At 38.6% G+C, this 23,246-nt stretch overlaps 1 protein-coding gene across 2 annotated transcripts in view; it reads right to left on the bottom strand.

The window, feature by feature from the left end:
- The window catches only part of LOC126088574 (kelch-like protein diablo), a 74,489-nt gene that overhangs the window by 22,369 nt on the left and 28,874 nt on the right, over positions 1-23,246 (bottom strand). For both annotated transcript variants that reach the window (XR_007519970.1, XM_049906768.1), the window contains exons 6-7: positions 22,616-22,826; positions 11,401-11,584 (exon numbers count right to left, since the gene is read on the bottom strand). Coding sequence is in view for 1 of the 2 variants with exons in the window: in XM_049906768.1 (XP_049762725.1) it covers positions 11,401-11,584; positions 22,616-22,826 (395 nt within the window). In the remaining variant the exon portion in view is untranslated. The remainder of the gene's footprint in view (positions 1-11,400; positions 11,585-22,615; positions 22,827-23,246) is intronic.

Here is a 23,246-nt window from a genome sequence, read left to right as displayed (position 1 = left end):
GTCAGATTACAAGATATACAGGGTGGTCCATTGATAGTGACTGGGCCAAATGTCTCACGAAATAAGCAACAAATGAAAAAACTACATAGAACGAAACTTGTCTAGCTTGAAGGGGGAAACCAGATGGCGCTATGGTTGGCCTGCTAGATGGTGCTGCCATAGGTCAAATGGATATCAACTACGTTTTTTAAAATAGGAACCCCCATTTTTTATTACATATTCGTGTAGTACGTAAAGAAATATGAATGTTTTAGTTGGACCATTTTTTTCGCTTTGTGATAGATGGCGCTGTAATAGTCACAAACGTATAAGTACGTGGTATCATGCAACATTCCCCCAGTGGGCCGGCCGGGTTGGCCGAGCGGTTCTAGGCGCTACAGTCTGGAACCGAGTGACTGCTATGGTCGTAGGTTCGAATCCTCCTTCGGGCATGGATGTGTGTGATGTCCTTAAGTTAGTTAGGTTTAAGTAGTTCTATGTTCTAGAGGACTGATGACCTCAGAAGTTAAGTCCCATAGTGCTCAGAACCACTTGAACCATTTTTTGAACCGCCAGTACGGGCAGAATTTGCTTTGTGATACATTACCTGTGTTAAAATGGACCATTTACCAATTGCGGAAAAGGTCGATATTGTGTTGATGTATGGCTATTGTGATCAAAATGCCCAACAGGCGTGTGCTACGTATGCTGCTCGGTATCCTGGACGACATCATCCAAGTGTCAGAAAGTTCGCCGGATAGTGACGTTATTTAAAGAAACAGGAAATGTTCAGCCACATGTGAAACGTCAACCACAACCTGCAACAAATGATGATGCCCAAGTAGGTGTTTTAGCTGCTGTCGCAACTAATCCGCACAAGAATCGGGAATCTCAAAAACATCGGTGTTGAGAATGCTACATCAACATCGATTGCACCCCGTACCATATTTCTATGCACCAAGAATTGCATGGTGATGACTTTGAACGTCATGTACGGTTCTGCCACTGGGCACAAAAGAAATTATGGGACGATGACAGATTTTTTGCATGCATTCTATTTAGCGACGAAGCGTCATTCACCAACAGCGGTAACGTAAACCGGCATAATATGCACTATTGGGCAACGGAAAATCCACAGCGACCTTGGCGGGTTAATGTGTGGTGCAGCATTATGGGAGGAAGGATAATTGGCCCCCATTTTATCGGTGGCAATCTAAATGGTGCAATGTATGCTGATTTCCTACACAATGTTCTACCAATGTTACTACAAGATGTTTCACTGCATGAGACAATGGCGATGTACTTCCCATATGATGGATGTCCAGCACATAGCTCGCGTGTGGTTGAAGCGGTATTGAATAGCATATTTCATGACAGGTGAATTGGCCGTTGAAGCACCATACCATGGCCCGCACGTTCACCGGATCTGATGTCCGCGGTTTTCTTTCTGTGGGGAAAGTTGAAGGATATCTGCTATCGTGATCCACCGACAACGCCTGACAACATGCGTCAGCGCATTGTCAATGCATGTGCGAACATTACAGAAGAAGAACTACTCGCTGTTTAGAGGAATGTCGTTACCAGCATTGCCAAATACATTTATTGCATTAATGTGGTATTTACAGGTAATCACGCTGTAACAGCATGCATTCTCAGAAATGATAGGTTCACAAAGGTACATGTATCACATTGGAACAACCGAAATAAAATGTTCAAACGTACCTACATTCTGTATTTTAATTTTAAAAACCTACCTGTTACTAACTGTTCGTCTAAAATTGTGAGCCGTATGTTTGTGACTATTATAGCGCCATCTATCACAAAGCGAAATAAGGGATTCAACTAAAACATTCATATTTCTTTACGTACTACACGAATATGTAATAAAAATGGGAGTTCCTATTTTAAAAAATGCAGTTGATATCCGTTTGACCTATGGCAGCGCCATCTCGCGGGCCAACCATAGCGCATTATTTTAAGAATCCTAAACAGGAAAAATCATGGGTTAATCCGGGACAACCATCAACATCGACTGTGAAACCAGATGATTAGGCACGAAGACAATGCTCTGTGTTCAGTGGGATCAGAAATGTGCGGTGTTTCATGAGCTTCTAAAACCCAGTGAAACTGTGAATACTAACCACTACAGATGACAAATGATCAATCTGAACTCTGCGTTGATTGAAAGAAGACCAGAATGGGTCAGAAGACATGGCAAAGTAATTTTTTTACACGACAATGCACCTGCACACAAAGCAAAACTGGTTCAGGATACAATCAAAACACTTGGCTGGGAGCTGCTACCCCACTCGGCGTATTCATCAGACTTGGCACCTACCGACAACCATTTGTTTTCATCAATGGAACACGCATTGGCTGAGGAACACTTCAATTCCTATGAAGAAGTCGAAAATAGGGTATCTGATTGGTTTGCTTCAAAAGACGAACATTTCTATTGGCGTTGTGTCCACAAATTGCCAGAAAGGTTGTCAAAATGTATGGAAAGCAATGGTCAGTACTTTGAATAAAATGTTTTTACTTTTCAATTCAAAATTAAATTAGTGTTTCATTTTCTCTCTCTCTCTCTCTCTCTCTCTCTCTCACACACACACACACACACACACACACACACACACACACACACACACAAACGCTCATTTCATACCGGTACACCTGGTAGTGGGAATTAGTGAAGTTCGGTGGCAGGAGGAACAGCACTTCTGCTCAGGTGAATACAGAGCTACAAATAGAAAGTCAAATAGGGGTAATGCGGGAGTGGGTTAAAAAAGGAGCGCGGGTAAGCTACTACGAACAGTATTGCGAGTACTTTACTGTAGCGAAGATAGACACAAAGCCCATGCCTACCACGGTACTACAATTTTATTTGCCAACTAGCTCTGCAGATGCGGAAGAGATTGAAGAAATGTATGATGCAATAAGAAATTATTCTGATACTGAAAGGAGACGAAAATTTAATAGTTATGGGGGCCTGGAATTTGATTGTAGGAAAAGGAAGAGAAGGAAAAGTAGTAGGTGAATATGGAATGGCGGTAAGGAATGAAAGAGGAAGCTGCATGGTAGAATTTTGTGCAGAGGATAACTTAATCATAGCTAACACTTGGTTTAAGAATCATGAAAGAAGGTTGTATACATGGAAGATGTTCCAGGTTTCAGACAGATTATTTAATGGTAAGACAAAGATTTCGTAACCAGGTTTTACATCGTAAGACATTTCCAGGGGCAGATGTGGAATCTGACGACAATTTATTGGTTATGAACTATAGATTAAACTGAAGAAACTGCAAAAAGGTGGAAAGTTAAGGAGATGGGACCTTGATGAAGTGAAAAAGCCAGATGTTTTAGAGTGTTTCAGAGAGAGCACTAGGGAACGCTTGACAAGAACATTTGAGCGTGGTTTCAGCTCTCTAAGGCTGCAGACGTGTGTGTGTGTGTGTGTGTGTGTGTGTGTGTGTGTGTGTGTGTGTGTGTGTGTGTGTGTGTGTACTGCTGACAACGGCCTTAATGGCCGAAAGCTTTAATTGTGTGAATCTTTTTGTTGTGCCTATCGCGACTCAGCATCTCCGCTATATGGTGAGTAGCAACTTTCCTTCTCTGGTATTGTGACAAGGGCATGGGAAAGAAACACATTAGAAGAAGAATGAGCAGCTGTGCGAGTTGAAATAGTGAAAGCAGCAGGGGATCTGTAAAAATGCAGTAAATGCAGCAGGTGAAAAGGAATATAAACGTTTCAAAAATGAGGTCGATAGGAAGTGCAAAATGGCAAAGCAGGGATGGTTAGAGGACAAATGTAAGAATGTATCACTTGCGGTAAGATACATACTGCCTACAGGAAAATTAGAGTGACCTTTGCAGAAAAGAGAACTATCTGTATGAAAATCAAGAGCTCAGATGGAAAACCAGTTTTAAGCACAGAAGGGAAAGCAGAACGATGGAAGGAGTACATAGAGGGTCTATAGAACGGCGACTTGAGGGTAATATTATGGAAATGGAAGAAAATGTGGATGAACATGAAATGGTAGATATGATACTGCATGAAGAATTTGACAGAGCACTGAAAGACCTGAATCAAAATGAGGCCTCGGGAGTAGACAACATTCCATCAGAACTACTGATAGCCTTGGGAGAGCCAGCCATGACAAAACTCTACCACCTGATGAGTAAGATGTATGAGACAGGCGAAATACCCTCAGATTTTAAGAAGAACATAATAATTCCAATCCCAAAGAAAGCAGGTGTTGAAAGGCGTGAAAATGACAACTATCAGTTTAATAAATAGCGGCTGCAAAATACTAACACGAATTATTTACAGACGAATGGAACTGGTAGAAGCCAACCTCGGGGAAGATCAATTTGGATTCCGTAGAAATGTTGGAACACGTGAGGCAATATTGACCCTACGACTTACCTTAGAAGATAGATTAAGGAAAGGCAAACCTACATTTCTAACATTTGTACACTTAGAGAAAGCTTTTGACAATGCTGATTGGAATACTCTCTTTCAAATTCTGAAGGTGGTAGGGGTAAAATACAGGGAGCAAAATGCTATTTACAATTTGTTCAGAAACTAGATGGCAGTTATAAGAGTTGATGGGCATGAAGGGGAAGAAGTGGTTGGTAAGGGAGTGAGACAGGTTGTAGCCTATCCCCAATGTTATTCAATCTGCATATTGAGCCAGCAGTAAAGGAAACAAGAGAAAAATTTGGAGTAGGAATTAAAATCCATGAAGAAGAAATAAAAACCTTGAGGTTTACCAATGACATTGTAATTCTGCCACAGACAGCAACGGACCTGGAAGAGCAGTTGAATGGAACGGACAGTGTCTTGAGAGGAGGATATACGATGAACATCAACAAAAGCAAAAAGAGGATAATGGAATGTAGTCAATTTAAATTACATGATGCTGAGGGAATTAGATTAGAAAATGAAACACTTAAAGTAGTAAAGGAGTTTTGCTGTTTGGGGAGCAAAATAACTGGTGATGGTTGAAGTAGAGACGATATAAAATGTAGACTGGCAATGGCAAGGAAAGTGTTTATGGAAAGGAGAAATTTGTAAACATCGAGGGTAGATTTAAGTGTCAGTAACTTTTTTCTGAAAGTATTTGTATGAAGTGTAGCCCATGTATGGAAGTGAAACATGGATGATAAATAGCTTAGACAAGAAGAGAATAGACACTTTAGATATGTGGTGCTACAGAAGAATGCTGTAAGATTAGATGGGTAGATCATGTAACTAACAAGGAGGTACTGACTACAATTGGGGAGAAGAGAAATTTGAGGCACAACTTGACTAAAAGAGAGGATCCACTGGAAGACATGTTCTGAGGCATCAAGGGATCACCAATTTAGTATTGGAGGGAAGCATGGAGGGTGATTTAGAAGGATGTAGGTTGCAGTAGTTACTCGAAAATGAGGAAGCTTACAAGGATAGAGTATCATGGAGAGCCGCATCAAACCAATCTCTGGACTGAAGACCACAGCAACAACAACAGCAACAACAACAACAACAACAACAAGTGTCTTGACACATTCTGGAACACGAGTCCTCAGAATTAATATGGCTCTCCACAATGATGCACAATGCCTATCTTGTAACATCTCCTACTGTAGTTTGTACAGCATCTCTATGACACTCTCATTCTGACTAAAAAGAAAACCATGAATCATGCACCTCGTAACATGGCAGACTAGGAAAGCTCAAATCGAAATTATCGATATGAGGACTAATAAGTAACACAATCCTATAGTTGAATATTTTTTGTGTACACTTTAAGTGACTGCTAATTTGTCAATTTCCATTTCCACTCAGTTGTGAACTTAGAGTCATGTATTTTTAATTTTCCATGTTTAATTCATTTCTCTGATGTAGATTTACTTTCTTTAGAACATTCTGGGAAGATAATCCTATCATCAGTTTCTGGGATTGGGTATTATTTGTTTACCTCAAGAAGACTGTATACATCAAAATCCAGAACACCACAGACACCGAAAATATATCAGCAACATAAAACTTACAGAATTAACATGTAATTGAAATATTGAGTAAAGACATTGTTTAAAGACACTATCTCATTCTTTTTCACATCAAAAATTTAATCTATTCTGAACCGTAATTATGTCAGAAGATTTTTTTCAGATTTTCAATATTACACAATGTATCAAACTTTTTACACAAACATCTGTTTTCAACTGTAACTTAACTTAGGTAACTATCTCAATAATAATCTCTAAGAACTTTGATTATTAAAAAGTTACTAAGTGTTGTGTGGCAGAGACCACGTAGGGCAGGCTTAGAGAGTAGTATAACTTTGTTTAAAACTTGGAAAGTATAAAGTAATGAAGTCAGTGCAACATGTCTGTTATCAAGATCATGCATTTATTTGGAGTGAATGAAATCTGCTGATGAATTACTGACAATCAACAACAATGCCAGGAAAGAAACTTTAGCCCCCCCCCCCCCCCAAGTTATGTAAAATTGTTACAAAATACCAGTTCCAACTCTTTGTTACCATCTGATGGTGATAACTCTCAGTGATGCACATCAGCCTGTTCCGATCAGATCACCTGCCAATAGTTTTAGCTACTTGGACTATCTGACTTTTCAATGTGTAATCAGATGCTTACATCAGCAGCTCTTCTTTGACTTTTATTTATCTACCTCTTACTGTTGTTTTGGCCTTAGGGTCAAGGATTGTGGGTTAGCACTGTTACAAACTATTTAATTTAGTAAGCCAAAGCTCTACACACCTGAAACCTCTTGCAGGTCATAGCATCCTATACCAGAGAGACCACAAATCAAATGACAAAGGAAAAAAAGTATTAGTGAGAACACAAAAAACAAAGGGAAAACACAGGCAGGCTTCACAAAAGCTATAACGGGGAAATAGTTGCAGGAGGGAGGAAATTAGTAACATCCTACAACAACAAGGTCATTAGAGATGGAGCACCAGCACGGATCAAGGAAGAATGGAGAAGAAAATCAGCCTTGCCCTTTCAAAGGAGCCATCCCGACATTTGCCTTACGTAATTTTGGGAGATCATGGGAAACCTAAATCAGCATGGCCCGACATGGGTTTGAACAATCATCCTCCCAAACACAAGTGCACTGTGTTAACCACTGCTCTACTTTGCTTGGTACTCAACAAATAGCTCCAAATAAGTGGGGGTGGAGGGTTTTTCAACCATAACGAATGATTTTCAAAACCTTCTGGAAATTGGTCAATTAAAAAAAAATTATTTGAAGTCCTAGAAGCACAGGGTAGGGTGGTACTATTTTAAGACCAAAAAAGGTGAACAACTGCAGCTTGTGGGCAGATGCAGATGCTGATGTTAATAAACATAACAGAGCATAAAATTCTTTTACTGACATTTTACAGTTTTCAATCACATTGATGGTATCAGAACTGAAGGTGTGTTCATAGAAGTTATCTTTAGGTGATCATTTAAAAAGATAGGGAGAAAGGTGGCAGTAATATGAAGGCAGGCTTTATGAAAATCATAAGGGCGAAATAGTTCCAGGACAATCTACTAAGGACTTTTGTAACTGTATAGCGTCCCCAGTGCCATATTACGAAAAGACTTAAAAACAGTATATATTTTTATCATGTAGCCGTAAAATAATAATTTCTCTTTGTAGGTTTAGATTGCAAAGAAATAATTTATGACAAAATGATCTAAAGAGACGACAAGATACGCTCTTTTGTTAATTTTTTTAGTCGTCTTCCCTTCCTCTTTTGTCTTGAGTGTGTATAGACGGACATCTTTCGAGTGCTGACAAATGTAAGCATATTTGTATGAGTTAAGCAGATAATACATTAATTGAATATTATTGTGCACTTTTAATTTGTAAGAGGTGATCCCGATTTCATGTCCGCCTTCCTTGAATTAACCTGCATTCAAGTAATTTACAGTTCAACAATCGCAGCGGCCGATGCAGCCAACGACGCCATTACGTGGTGATATTAACTTATGAAAAATTAGCGGAAGCGGAAAACTCGCCCGCTATTAACATAATATTAATTTTTCTCCACAGCCGCCCGACGTTGCAGAAAATACTTAGCTTTAAGATTCTTATTTTCAGTACCATAGCCGAGACCCAGAGCCAGGACTCCGACTACAATACAATGGTTAACGGAGGTAAGAAAAATACTCTCGCGCGTGTGTGGGCCGCAATTGTAATTAATAACTAAAGATCTTTTGCCTTAAAGTGAATTGACTAGCCGAGGAAATTAATATGAAAAGTTTATTACATTGTTCAGCTTGTATGCTCATGTTTGTAAGATGCAGCAAGTCTAACATTCATTAACGTAACAAATAATTTGAGATTAATATTGTTAAAAAGGAGAACTTCAGGAAAGCATTTAACCGTAAAATCAAAATTAAATGGAATATAATTTTTATTAAGACCCACCACGTAAGTCGGCAACAATCAAAAAATAATAATAATAACAATAATAATATATTAAATTACGACGGCCGACGGACACGAGAACTGTCAGCCAAAGTTGGAACAAACTCATACCAACTTCTACACGAAGCTAAATTCACTTGAATACATCAAATATTAACATTCCAAGAACAGCTGAACGAGTCATGAGATATTCCCTGTATGCACATGTATGTAACTACTTTGTGCTATTTTCTCAGTTTACTTTTCGACACAGCTATAGCTTCTCTTACATTCGTTTGGCACTTGACTTTTTCGCTTTTGGATTCCTTTCGATGCAAGCTTTACTCTAACTTGCATTTTCTATAATTCTGTGTATATGTATGACTCATATATGATATGGTATCTTGCATTATTTTGTAATTCTCAATATTTAACACTGATTTTTACTTATATTATGGTGAATATTTTTATTGTCTCACTTTGGGTCCTAGTAATGCTCTGCAAGCTCTTCACAATAACATCCAAACTAATGTCCTAGCTAAATGCATTTCCACGCTATACCGATGTATAACTTTACACAGAGATAAAACATAGCACTCCTGTTCATGTGTGTACGCTAGTACAATCACGTCACAGGCAAAACAAGACAAACAAAGCACAACAAACAGACAGACATGATCTGTCAGATGTGGGCTCAAACACTGTTTACACGTTATTAGTCTCATAGATATTAGTGATTCGAATCTGACAATACTTTGTCACGTAAGAAAGTTTGACTGACAAGCAAATATACTTTTCACATCAAAAGGATTCATCCAAAAGCTAGTGAAACTTTCACTGTTCTTTCTGTGCTTGTTGACAACAAGGCTAAGACTACTCAGTGAGTTGTTGACTTTACAATAGTAGAACTTTGTTCACATGATGGTCAGAATGTTCTCATTTGGTAGGATGCTTAGTCAAAACAAGATAGAGCATTTGAACAACATATTAAAACAACCGAAGACACAGTACTGTTTGATACAGTAATGTCCATTATTGTTAAGAAAATGTTGTTTGACTTTTAACTATTTTCATTCCAACGAAGTCCTTGGTAAAATAACAGAAATGTCATGAATAAAATGGTTATCTGTACAATTGCCAATGGCCCTAAAGACTAATTTTCAGTATGACTCAGTGGATCAAAATAGAATTTGTAGACTCTCATGCATTTCCTGTTTTGTTTGCATGCAAATCATACTACTTATATTGACTGAAATGGGATGACATGGAGACAGAAGGTCTACAAATCCGAACTTGGATTTTTCCAGGGCGAAGTATCTCTTAAGTTATCAAGCCTTTTGTGTCAGTATTTAATTAATTAATATTAACCAAACATCACCTGAAAAGGATATATTACTACTTACCAAATAGAGGAGCTTTGAGTTACAGACAGGCACAGCGGAAATGACTGCTGGGGCCCAGCATCCAGAGACAGACCATGTGTGTGAGCGTTGTGTGAATGTGTGTGCGCATGTGTATTCTTTTTTGGAAGAATGAATTTTTTGTCTGAAAGCTTGAACATTTAAAAGTCTTTTTCATTGTGCCTGTGGCATACATGAATTCTCTGTATGTCCAATCTCAAGCAAATAAATAGCAGGCTCACTAGAAGATTCTGGCCAAGTAAAGTCTGCAGATCAACAGTCCCCTATGCCCCACTCTCACCCCTCTATGACATTAAACCCTTGTAAGTTTTTGACCTCAGGACTGCTAATATCCTCTGATGCAGTTCCTTTTCCATTTCACCTTCAATACACAATAGACTGGCCTGTTGCACTGATTTAAAAGTATTTGACTTTGATAGTTGGAATTCAATATTTTATATCAAATTATCAGCATGAACTTGTCTTCGCTTATGAGTTCAATGTTTCTTTTGTTATTGTACTTTATAGAATGTTATCGCCATATAATGATGCCATTTTCAAATCAATATTAAAGTACACTTTATATGGGTTTTGCATTTGGCTATAATGTAATGTTTCTAGTATGGTCACAGACAGTACAGACAAAATAATCCAGTGTTAGTGATTTTTCCTGTTTTTCCATTTGATTATTTGTGTATTACATGTCTCTACCTGCTTAATTTTACTAGAAAAAGTGCAAGAACTCAAAAGCTAGTGTGAATAATGCTTTCCGTTTTATGTTTCTACGCTTCACACTTCAGCCTCCTATAAATGAATTGTTGCCTTTCCCATATTTTATGTACAGCATTTGTTTGTTATCAATAAATTTAAAATCACATCAAGCGTAATGTGAAGCTGTGGACCTGTAGATTTGGGCAAACCAGACAAGGTGAATATATTCACGACAGTTGTGGATTTGAGTCTGCTGATAGGGCCTCACCTTTTATAAACAAAACTGCAAAGTACACGAAGGCTTTTGTGTGTGTTAAATGAAGATAGCAAGGAATTTTGGAGAACTATGGTGGGCAAAATAATATTACAACTTGGTTGCCTTAAACAACTAACTTACCTACCTGTTTCTTGGAAAAAGTTGAACATATTCCTTCCATCTGATTGAGACATCACAAAAATTGAGAAATGGCTCTATATTAAACACCAGACCACTGAAGAAAATTTTAAAGTATAAAAAGTAGGTTATACTTGCACTGTTAATAAGTAATACAAATGATCTCAAAACGTTTCAAGTTATGTTTTATGAAGACAATCCTGACTCACAAAGAAGGAGTGCTTAATAAGTAAACAATATTTTCTTACACAAGAACAAGCTTTGTTTCACACGATAGGCTAAATAGATAAAAATATTGCAAAAAATTGTGGAAAAATTAAAAGAAACAAGTCTCTTCTGATTTAACATTTGCAGATTTAACAAAGCACTGACATGCAACATCACAAAATAATACTCTTCTGCTGATTCTTTCTGTTATTTAAACGGTAAAGTTATTATTTTCCTCCAGATAATACAAAACAAAAGAAAGAAACACTACATTTATTAAAGTACTGATATTCTCTTACCTTTCTATGCTGTTCAGGTAGGACTGCCCATCATGGCCACCAACTGCGTACAGTAAATCGTTTAGTACAGCAACACCAACACCACATCTTCGTTTACTCATTGGTGCAACCATTTTCCAGTCAGCTGATTGAGGATCAAACCGTTCCACGGAAGCTATTGCATCCCCACTGCACCATCCTCCAACTAAGTAAAAATTATAATCAATATTTGCCAAATACTTAGAGCAGAAAAGTTAGTATTCCTGAAAGCAAAACATGGTTCATTATTCTGGCAGTGTGCATATGGTATATTATTGTTTGCTATTGATCAGACACAGAACTACTTTTGTTTCATACACCTATTTCCAATGTTGACCAACTCTGCCAGCCAATATGTGCCATTATTTTTCAGTTTGAGTATTTCTTTTTTTTTTTTTAACATTTCACTTCTTTTAGTAAATACTACAATCATACATGACATCAGATGAGCTTATAAGTTGTTATGGTTCAAATGGCTCTAAGCACTATGGGACTTAACATATAAGGTCATCAGTACCCTAGACTTAGAACTACTTACACCTAACTAATCTAAGGAGAGCACAAACATCCACGCCCGAGGCAGGATTCGAACCTGCGACTGTAGCAGCAGCGTGGTTCTGGACTGAAGCGCCTAGAACCACTCGGCCACAGTGACCGGTAGTTATTATGGTCAAACGTAAAACATTAAATAAGAAAAAAAAGGGGGTAAGGAAAATCTTTGTAAATGAGTATACTGTTTGTAGTTGAAAAAGACTGTAGAAATACAATTCAGTACTAAATCATAATGTGTTCATTTCATTAGGGAAACAGGATATTAATTTAATGGAAAGGACAATCAAATGAAGTCATTAGAAAAATGGGATATTAATTCAGCAGAAAATTACATCACACAAACAAAAGGCACAACTAAGAAACAGTATTTGTGTACACTGTAAGTGACACAGATTACTAAAATACTGTAACAGCATTCATTCCAGCTTTACAGACTGAACATAAGGTGAAAATAAATTTGTAGGCAAATGATTTATTTACTTGTCCAAATAGTAATCTTATGTGAGGAGTACACATGACATTTCTGACGGCAAGGGGCAAAAACACCTGGAGCATGAAGCATACAGATGTCACACTAACATGCCTTAATAGTTGTTAGTCATGGCTGTAAAAAAGTTTCTGAAAATTAAATTTACAACATTTGCACATGAATTATACATGGTTGTTTCTTGATTACTCAGTATCACCAACATGACACTACACTCAGCATCCCCATTTTACTTCCTCTAAGCATTTAGTTTTTAAGGAGGTAATGAAAATAAAACAATAAAAGAAGGAACTGAAATTAAATAGATATCTGAGCAAATGAATTATATATGACTTGCATGCTGGAAGAGCACTCCTGTTACCACATCAAATCCAATAATTTAGTACATCACACAAGTCGTACACTATTAGAAACAGGACTGACCAGTAAAATGACAGTCAAGTGTAGAACGGACAAAGCATTCAATTGCAGCACATTTAATCAGGTCATGGACACTTGATGTGTGGGACACACTACCTCTATAAACTTTTGCAGGCACTTGCATTGATGACAGGGGTCAGAAAACTGTCATGGATTCCTACAGAAGGTAAATGAATCCAACATACTAAATCCCTAACCAATTCAATGCTTTACACGGCCCAGTAGTTATGCCATTCAAAACCACCACTTTGGTACAGGATGCAGAAACTATCACCTCATACAAGTACCTCTGATAATGAAAACTTTGCATGGAACAGATTAGTACAGGCTTATGAACACTGTTGTTGGATACTGTTTTCAGGAAAGAAGTTTGTCTACAGTGATGAGTAGATGCAGACAATCGGGCAGCATCTTTTTTTACAATGCAACAGGACGGCTTTCAGCTATATGGTGGATGTATTCTTGTGTGACAGATATTTACAAAGTATAAAATGTGTACCTCTTTTGCTGTCTGTCATTGCCTCTTACCAACCAATGATACATGAACCCACTGTCTCACCATGTGTATGTGGCAGAAAAAAGTCAAAGAAGAGATGAAAAACTTGTCATGGGATTGTTCAATCATGGCAAGAGCATCACAGAAATGCTCAAAAACCTTTAGTGGAAAACAGTGGAGCAAAGACATTGTGCACCAAGTAAAGGATAATTTTTAAAATACACTCACTAACGATAATGACAAATTTAGGAAAAAAAAACTGAACTTACACTGAGGCATATTATAAGTTGCATATTCCATGGAACATTTGTGAATGGACTAGAATGGAAAGGGAGGCTAAATTGTTACATCACGTATCCTTCACTACATACCATACAGTAAGTTTACATGAAGATGTACACCTGGGCACTGAAGAGAGTACATTTCCTTAGATCTGCAATTGAATGGTGCAGAATTTTTATTAGGAAATAATGCAACATCTGTTGCAATTTCAGAAGATACGTAGAAATGGAACAAGGTGGGCTAGGCTGGACCTTACATCTATCGTCGTCATCTTCATCTTCATCATGTCATTTGACATCCACTATTGGATTCTTTAGATTTCTTCATGTATTATAGTCTTTAGCTTTCCTTACTAAAAGTCTATGTCTCACTGCTATAAATCAAAACTAGTAACACACACTGATTGTCAATATACATTTAAAATACACTGTAGCTTGCTTACTTTTTAAAACTCCACAGTTCACCAAAATCACTTCCAAACATTTTGACTTTTCAGCTTCTTTTCCTGTCCTCCTTTTTTTGCCATTGTATTGGTTATACATTATTTTGTTCTTATTCTAACTTATTTTTGGTCCTCCTTTTGAAGTTCCTGGGGAACTGTCTGAAAGCTATGGAAGTTTTCAGCTGTATTTGTGTGCCTGTCTAAGACTCAATGCCTCCACTATCAGTGAGTTACCTTTACTCCTGAATTACTTGCACTGTATAAATTTTTTTACGGTTACAAATTATAAATATTTTACATATGCTACAGTCACTATAATTATTTTTAGTACAGGATTACTTCTCATGTCATTTTTCATGTTAAATCCAAGTTATATGGGCATTTTTGGATAATGCTGCTTCTCAAAAGTATCCGCTGTCAAATGACTTACCTTCATTTGGTAACAAATTATGAAAAACAGCTCCTTTGATGTATTGATTGGTACTTCATAGTATATTTTGCTGGTGACAATAACTACACACTTACAACACTTACAACTACACACTCATGTCTGCTTGTGTCTGTATACGTGTGGATGGATATGTGTGTGTGTGCGCGCGAGTGTATACCTGTCCTTTTTTCCCCATAAGGTAAGTCTTTCCGCTCCCGGGACTGGAATGACTCCTTACCCTCTCCCTTAAAACCCACATCCTTTCGTCTTTCCCTCTCCTTCCCTCTTTCCTGATGAGGCAACAGTTTGTTGCGAAAGCTTGAATTTTGTGTGTATGTTTGTGTTCGTTTGTGTGTCTGTCGACCTGCCAGCACTTTCATTTGGTAAGTCACATCATCTTTGTTTTTAGGTATATTTTTCCTTCATGGAATGTTTCCTTCTATTATAACTATAACTACACACTTAGATGGAGATATGTTAATTGAACAAAGCTTACAAGCGCCATACATCATCACTCATCTAAATGTCAGTGACCTGGATGATGCTGATTAACTAGTTGTGTATTGGATCAGCGTTGTGATGGCTGTCTAGTTGTGACTATTGAGTTCGCGTAAACTGTCTCTGAGAGAAATTGTGTTAATTGCCGGCAGATCCCAAAACTACTGAGGGGGGACAAAAATATGGAAACACCAAAAACACAACACATTGCCATGCTTAATATGGTATAGGAAAATACTTAGCTCCAAAACAGTTTACAGCTGTTTTGGAATGGATAAATACAGGTTTTTTGTGGTTTTCAGTATACTCTTCCACCATTCTTTCTGCGAAATAGTGGCAAGATCAGGTAATGATGATGGAGCTGGATAGTGATGAAGCCCCTTTCTCCCCAAACACCACAAAGACTCAATAATATTGAGATCTGGTGACTCTGGTGGCCAGGGGAGATTTGACACTTCATTCTCGTGCTCCTGGAAAATGTGAGCTATGTTAACAGGGGCTCCGTCACCTTCAAACACAGCATCGCTGCTGAGGTCTAACACTGTACCACTGGATGCACTTGATCAACCAAAATGGTCACATAATCCTTCGCAGTAATGCCAACCTGCAGAGTAACTATGGCATCCATGGAATACCACAATATGGCTGCCCAAATCATCACCGAACCCCCAGCTATGTTTCACTCTCGGGATATAAATCGGAAAGAAGTTGGAAACAGTGTGAAACAAGATTCATCCAACAAAACAACAGTTGCCTGACTGAGGGTGGTTTTGGAATTCCAGTTCACCCTGCAATTCCCAGCTTATGGTGCTCCCTTCATGTTGTTTCAGTACTGACAGGATTCGTGAGTGGTTAGTGGTGTTTAACGTCCCGTCGACAACGAGGTCATTAGAGACGGAGCGCAAGCTCGGGTTAGGGAAGGATGGGGAAGGAAATCGGCCGTGCCCTTTCAAAGGAACCATCCCGGCATTTGCCTGAAACGATCTAGGGAAATCACGGAAAACCTAAATCAGGATGGCCGGAGACGGGATTGAACCGTCGTCCTCCCGAATGCGAGTCCAGTGTGCTAACCACTGCGCCACCTCGCTCGGTCGGGATTCGTGAGTGTGACATTCAGCTCTGCAGCGACTTTCGCAGTTGTTGCCCTCTTATTTTTCGTTACAATCCTCTTCAATGACAGTATGTTGCAATCATACTTTCATTTGCTTTATGACTTAGTGGGTGGTGATTTTCTGCCTTCCCTGAATGCAGTATAAAGCTTTGCTATGGTGCATCTTGAAACACCAAACACTTTGGCTCCCTTGGTTACAGAAGCACCCACCATACAAGCGCCAGCTATTTGTCCATGTTCGAATCCACTTAGGTCTGACATAACACATTCAAAACTATAGTCCAATTAAGACTGCTTGATAGCTGACACATTGAGTGTTGTAGATGGTTTCCTCCAATCAAAGCTCTCAAAGTCATGCTTGAATTGTTCATCACTACCAAACTGCCACAACAATTTGTCAGCCCAGTTCCAATTCCTAGCCCAGCTTTCTCTCTTTATGTGTTTGGATGCTGAATCATGGATCTGGCATTATCTTTATTTTGTATTTTATGATAACCACACCAAAATCAACACACACAAAATGATGCTAATAAAATGAACACATTTCATATGCAGCACTAACTGAACACTACTGGATAATTCTGCGTAAGATGCGATTCAGCATCACATATACATTTATCATAATCAGAGATTGACTTACATTAGATAAGTTTCACACGACATTGCATGAAGATGAATCTTTTAAGGATGCAATTCATCGTCACGACTGGATGATCACAGTTAATATCTAAAACTATCTAACCTAATGTTTTGGCATAGTGCAACCGTTAGCATATAAAGCTGATGTGGAGAAGGTTGAAGGTTCGAAACTTATCAGTGGTATCGAGACTTTACAAAAAATCTAATCAAAAGAGTACAGTTACTATTTTTATTCAATTAATTGGTTTAAATGTAATTTTTTTATTTCTAATACTTTGTCACATAATTTCCATCGCCATATTGACTTTTATATTTACTCTTATTTTTCTTCCTATCGTTCTTTTTCGTTTGGACTCTGCCTGCATCACCAATAATCTGCCACCACGTGCCAATAAGGACTACTCATCAGTTAAAAACACAGCAGATCATGTAGCCAGTGTGAGGACAGTGCCAGGTAACAAATGATAGCAAGAAATTGCCGTTTGCTTTTAGCACTGAAACTGAATTTTTTCTGCCTTGAGTTTGCTTGCAGAGGTTAGATTTAATTGCTGTGAATAAAGTGATTGTGATTTTGGTTCTGCCACAGACTGCTGATCGCCATTTTCTTGAATATATTGCACATCATAAGGTTGTGGTTAACTTAGGCCATGGGTTTAAATTCGGGGCTACAGAACATATTGTCTGCCACAGTTTAGTCACTGGTAACTAAATCAGTTGTTGCCGGAGTATCTCATATATCTGATGCACTTCACGGTGGCCATTTCCAACGCCGCTCCATGTTACACATTTCTGATGTGACTCCCTGTGTTTGTTTGTCATCTATAGCTGAGTGGTAGCTGGCAGCCAATGTGGAAACACTGTAGCGCCAAGTGACAGATGTCAACTATCAAGTAATTTCAATCGGACTATACACAGAATACTGTTCTGATCATTACTGACACTTGCAACATATTGAGGACACTGTACAAGAGCAGTTCACGGTCAAATACAATAGGCCCTCCTGCAGACCTGGTTAGTGTCTGTATTTTGTTCAAGCATGCATTTCTAGAGATGTTTCCATATTTTTGTCCAACCCTCATATCATGGTGGTTTGTGCTTCAGGTCCACATGCCACAGCAGCAAAGATATCTAGTGGTAAGTGTGAGTACTAATTCAGCAGAGCGGAATCATCTTGTCAATCTGAATTAGTTTCAGTCTTGCGAACGCCTGGAATTCTGATGAATGCTACATCAACTTTGCATAAATGTTGTAATATATGTGAACCAACTTAAATGTAGCACAAAAATCTCAATAATTACTTGATTTTTACCTGAATAGTTTGAATTTTTTTTAATGGGGTACCATCCGTTTCTAGAGTGTTATTGTCTTCATATAAATTCTAATCAGGTTCACACAAGGAAGTGAAGCAAAAGAACAACTGCATTATAGATAAGAGCAGATATGTTAACAGGTCAATGACGTGCAGCTGGATTTCAGGTACACAGCATACGAAGGTACGTCACTGTTGTAACTAAGTCATGCCCCCCTTTTAGACCAGAGCTTATCGTTCCAGACAGGTTATTTGATATTGCATTACAGAAGTGAGGTTTTGGCTTGTTCTTTCTCCTGGTGAAACCATGGATGTCCAATGCTGGAATAATTTATCCCCGAAGTTTTGTGTATGGTTGGTTTTATTCCAATTAACCAGAATTTGCTAAACATATTAATTTCAATAACTGAAGGGACGTAAATTGTATTCAAATGTCTCCAAACACTGTGGGTTTAAAACTAGTAGATTCCAGTGGTTTCTCCTTGAAGTCCTCCATAAACAAATTGGCAAAAGGGTGGCACGAACGGCCCATGTCAACACCATTGGTCAGATAAAACCAAAGCTCGACTCAACGAATGAGGAAGCCGACTACTGTATCCCGGCAATACAGTCACCAACCACACAGTAGTGTACTGCGAGTTGCTGCAGCTCTGTCCTCCTCACACAGTAATGTACTGTGAGTTGCTGCAGCTCTGGCCTCCTAACAACTATTCCTCTCGAGCTCAGACAAAAACAATTTGCAGCAACACACCAAATATGCTGGGTTTTTTACAATCAAATCTCCAGCAGCCACCACAGAACTGTATGGCACCAGTCTTGCCTCCAGCATCACCAAAAACACCAATGCCATTCACTTCCGTGACTCATGTGCCTCCATTGGTACACTCAATGAGTACTTGGGTCACCGCCTAACCATTGTACAGTCAGTTCGCACTCCAGGCTTTATGCTGTCCGCGCCTAGTGGTTTCACAATCAGGGATCTTTCACCAAGCATGCACCACGTTCTAGACAGTCCACCAAACGGAGTTGTTCTGCTGAGCACACTCTAATCCATCAGGTTCAGTGCAGCTCACAGTTTTGTCGGACTTTGTCTCTGATTCATATTTGAGTTCACTGCCTCACAGGACACTATCACTGTGGACTTCATCCACATATGAACATCCCTGTGCAATGTAAGCGATTACTTGCTAGTAGTGATGGGGAGCTCGTGAATGAGTCGTTCAAATGAACGCTTCACTCCAGTGAAGTGTGAACTAACCACTCAATTTCAATGAACTGGTACTTCAAACTCTTCACAGATAACACACTCCATACTTCTTTCTAGTTCACTCACTCTCTTCCCCTCTCCCTCATCCCATTACATCGGCGCTACGTCACTCATTCGCCCTTCACTTCAGTTCCCCCTCTACTGCCTGTCGACGAATCGCGCGGCGTTTGTGGGAAACGATTGGTTTGCGATGGCTTGTGAAGGTGAGGGGCGAGGGGAAGGCAGCGTCAGCTGCTTCCTGCAGTGCTGACATCATTACCCCTGACTATTTGTGCAGTTCAGTTATGCTTCGCGTCTACCGGTAGCCTACCGTTGGCAGCGCTTGCGGACCAATGAATTGTAATGATACAAACGAAGAGGCTGGCTGTGTGAGCACGCACAGCCAACATGAAAATAAAAGGCTTGTTAATAACACGGAAAGAGGGATTTTACCTGAAATCGTACCAATGACTACAGGTGACAGTTTAAACTGTTTTCAATCTGGAGGGTTATTATTCTCAAAAAAAATAAAATCTACAGGAAAACTTCTGAATAATTTCTTAACGTAGATATATAGACTTTGTGACAGTGGTAAACATACACATTCTACTTTGGATTAAATTTTAAAAGGAACATAAAATTGGACTGCATTTCGTTGGTAGCCCTAGTTTTCAATCCATGAATACAACAAATAAAGTTTCACTTGGCAGATAAAGACTTTTTTGGGCGCTTCATGACAAAATGTCGAGCAAGATTAAATGTAATACCTTCTTTATATTTGACAGGCTTCTCTGTTTATCTTTCCTTTGTCCCCTTCGACCATGCTCTATTTAAGTTCTGAGACGCTGTAAGAGCGTAAAACGTTGCGTGCACGTTACTGCATAGTTCTGCCATCTGTTGGTAAAATTATCAAGTATTACGAAGCTTTATTGTACGAGCGAGGCGAAGCGAGCGTAGCCGCGGCTGAGCGGCGAACTGGGCAACTTCGCCAGGCTTCCGTACTTCGTGAATGAACTACTTCATTTGAACGCTTCACGGCAAAGAGTGAAATGAATGAAGTAGTTCACGGGAATGAACGCGTTCGACCCATCTCTACTTGCTAGTACAGTCTTATGATTTAGTGATTGACCATCAGGCCGAACCGAGAAGGGCCGACTCTCATTCCATGAAACTGTCATTGTATTTTTTTTATTAGACTCAATCAAGTTCCAGTTTTCTTGGCTACTGACACATCAACAAACACTACAATGAGAGAAAGACATTCAAATCAATGGATTCCCTGCCATATGTGGGAAGCCTCTCATCAGAAGTAGGTCAGATCCTCCAAGTACAAAGTGAAAAGGATTTTTCACCCTCCATTGAAGACAGCAGTCATTTTAGGTTCTGTCAAAAATGACTTCTGCTCTACAAGGTAAAGTTTAATATGATACCCTGTAAATATTGCCCATCATAAATTGGGTAGACAAGACAAACAGTTCATGAAAGATACACAGAACACCAACAGCCCAATGAATCACATGTGGTAGCGTAATACATCGACACTGGTCACTAAGTGGTATAACTATGTGTAAGTTACAGTACTGACTTCATCTTTATAGGATACGGTGGTGAAGCATGCAACAGAGAAAGCAGTTTCAGCCTGGGCAAAGCATGCAGTCCAGCACTTTGTTTAATGAACTCTCCACAATGTCACTACAGTGTGGAAACTAATGACACACTGATACCCAAACACTGATTGAACAGCTAATCACAGATTCAGTTTATGCATAACACTTTATTCCAAATGACATCTCTCTTGTTCATTTCTCTCTGGTCGCATGTGCAGTGACGCAATCCATGGGTTTAAAAGCCTTGAGTGAGCAATGTAGCTTCAGCATTTAAGACACCCAGAAGATGGCCGAAAGATATTACACAAAGAAATAAGGTTTCAGCAATTGGACAACTCAAATCTAACTGACCATTCACTGCACCATGAGAACTTGAAAACACACAGCTAATTAAAATATGTTGTTAGTTTTATAAGTGCACACATTTTGCTATGATTTTTGCAAAGTTATTCTTTTGAAGACACCTTCTTGGTAAATGTTTTGTATGGATCTGCTTCCAGACTTGCGAAAAAGCTCTAGGTCAGAGAGCAATTAATATGTCTATTATTTTGGGTAGTAATGGATAAACAATAAATTGGATCATTTGCATTGTAATGCATCCTGCAGCTGATAAATGATTCTGAACAATCAATTTCCTGACAATATTAACGGTAATGCACTTAACAAAATCATTTGTGCCATATCCTATCCCTTTCCGGGAAACAACATTTTGCATTTTAGTCAAATATAGTTGGGGCCATTTGTATATTCTGTGAGCTGCATATCTGCTAGCCATAAGGTATTTAGGTTGATCCATAAACTATGGTACTGTTTTTCTCTATACTGCTACAGTTTTTAGAGAAGAGTGTTTGTCATTCATTCAATCATTCATTCATGGAACATTTTCCAATGATATAAGATTTGCCATTGTTGTTGTTGTGGTCTTCAGCCCTGAGACTGGTTTGATGCAGCTCTCCATGCTACTCTATCCTGTGCAAGCTGCTTCATCTCCCAGTACGTACTGCAGCCTACATCCTTCTGAATCTGCTTAGTGTTTTCATCTCTTAGTCTCCCTCCACGATTTTACCCTCCACGTTGCCCTCCATTACAATACAATAAAAGTACTCAAAAATACACTTGCACACCAAATATGTAAGTATGCTTTTATAATGATAGGAAAAACGGTTGGTCAAGATCTTATCGAAGAAACCATCCCAACACTTGCCTGAAACACTTTACAAAAACCACGGAAAACATAAATCAGGATGGCCAGACAGAGCAGACTCTATCCTCTCGAATATGAGGTCAGTGTCTTAACAATTGCACTGCCTCATTCAGATATCATATAAATCACTGAGTCTCTCAGTGAAATTAGATACTTCATAATTTATACTGACAGTGTTCTCTAATACTATATGCCAATAAATTTCATATGCTTCAGCTGTAAGACTAGACATTCCTATATGCTTAAAATCTCTGAAATTCATTCTCTGTAATTTGCTTTTTGTACATTGCAAGGACAGGATAAAGAATATTACATCACTATTATTCTGCACCTTTGCGTGCGTAAAAGAGAGGAAAAGAAGAAGTTAAGAGGTTTTTACCATGCGATACAGCTTGATAAAAAAATTATTGTTATGATCTGAGGTTATCACATATCTTTTTAAAAAACTGCCAATACAAACTGCAAGTTTATTACCTGCAAAAAGAACTTCACCACGCCTTGTGGGTTTCCTTGGTCTTGTTCTTGGACCCTGCATTAATGGCCTTTCTTGAGGGAGGAGGAGGTAGTTTTTGGCCTCATCAACAAGATCTCTGCACGCCTCATCACTTCGTACAAGGAGATCAGAACCCACAGTTCCAACTAAAAATTTTGGACTTAGAAGAGGAAGTCGAACATGTTGCAATACCTTTGAAAAGAAACATAACATTCAAGATGTCAGAAACTAAAAGCTATAATTGCGTCCATACTCTCAAAACTACAATGTCTCTGGTGCAAAATCTAATATTTTGGATGAAAAAATGGGAGACTACCTTTACAACAGATTAAGGTGTAGTGCAGATAGTGAGTGTGAATTTGTGGAAATATCCCTTTCTGAGACACTTGTTTGAACCTGGATACTTCTGTATAAATCACACGACAGTTGTTTTGCAAATTTTTTGACAGTGGAGTAACAGATACAACTTTTTAAAGTATTAATTGCAAAATTTTATTCTTTTGTTTTCCACAACAAATAAGCATTCCAGTACAATCATCTTTGGGAGCTGATGTTTTTCATGATGATAGAGAATAGACAGGGTAATTTTTGTAACTATTCAATGAATTCATA

This window comes from Schistocerca cancellata, chromosome 6 (assembly GCF_023864275.1).
Source record: "Schistocerca cancellata isolate TAMUIC-IGC-003103 chromosome 6, iqSchCanc2.1, whole genome shotgun sequence".
NCBI classification, from domain to species: Eukaryota; Metazoa; Arthropoda; class Insecta; order Orthoptera; family Acrididae; genus Schistocerca; species Schistocerca cancellata.
The sequence above is the reverse complement of the archived record's forward strand: the minus strand, read 5'-3'. Positions and strand labels throughout refer to the sequence as shown.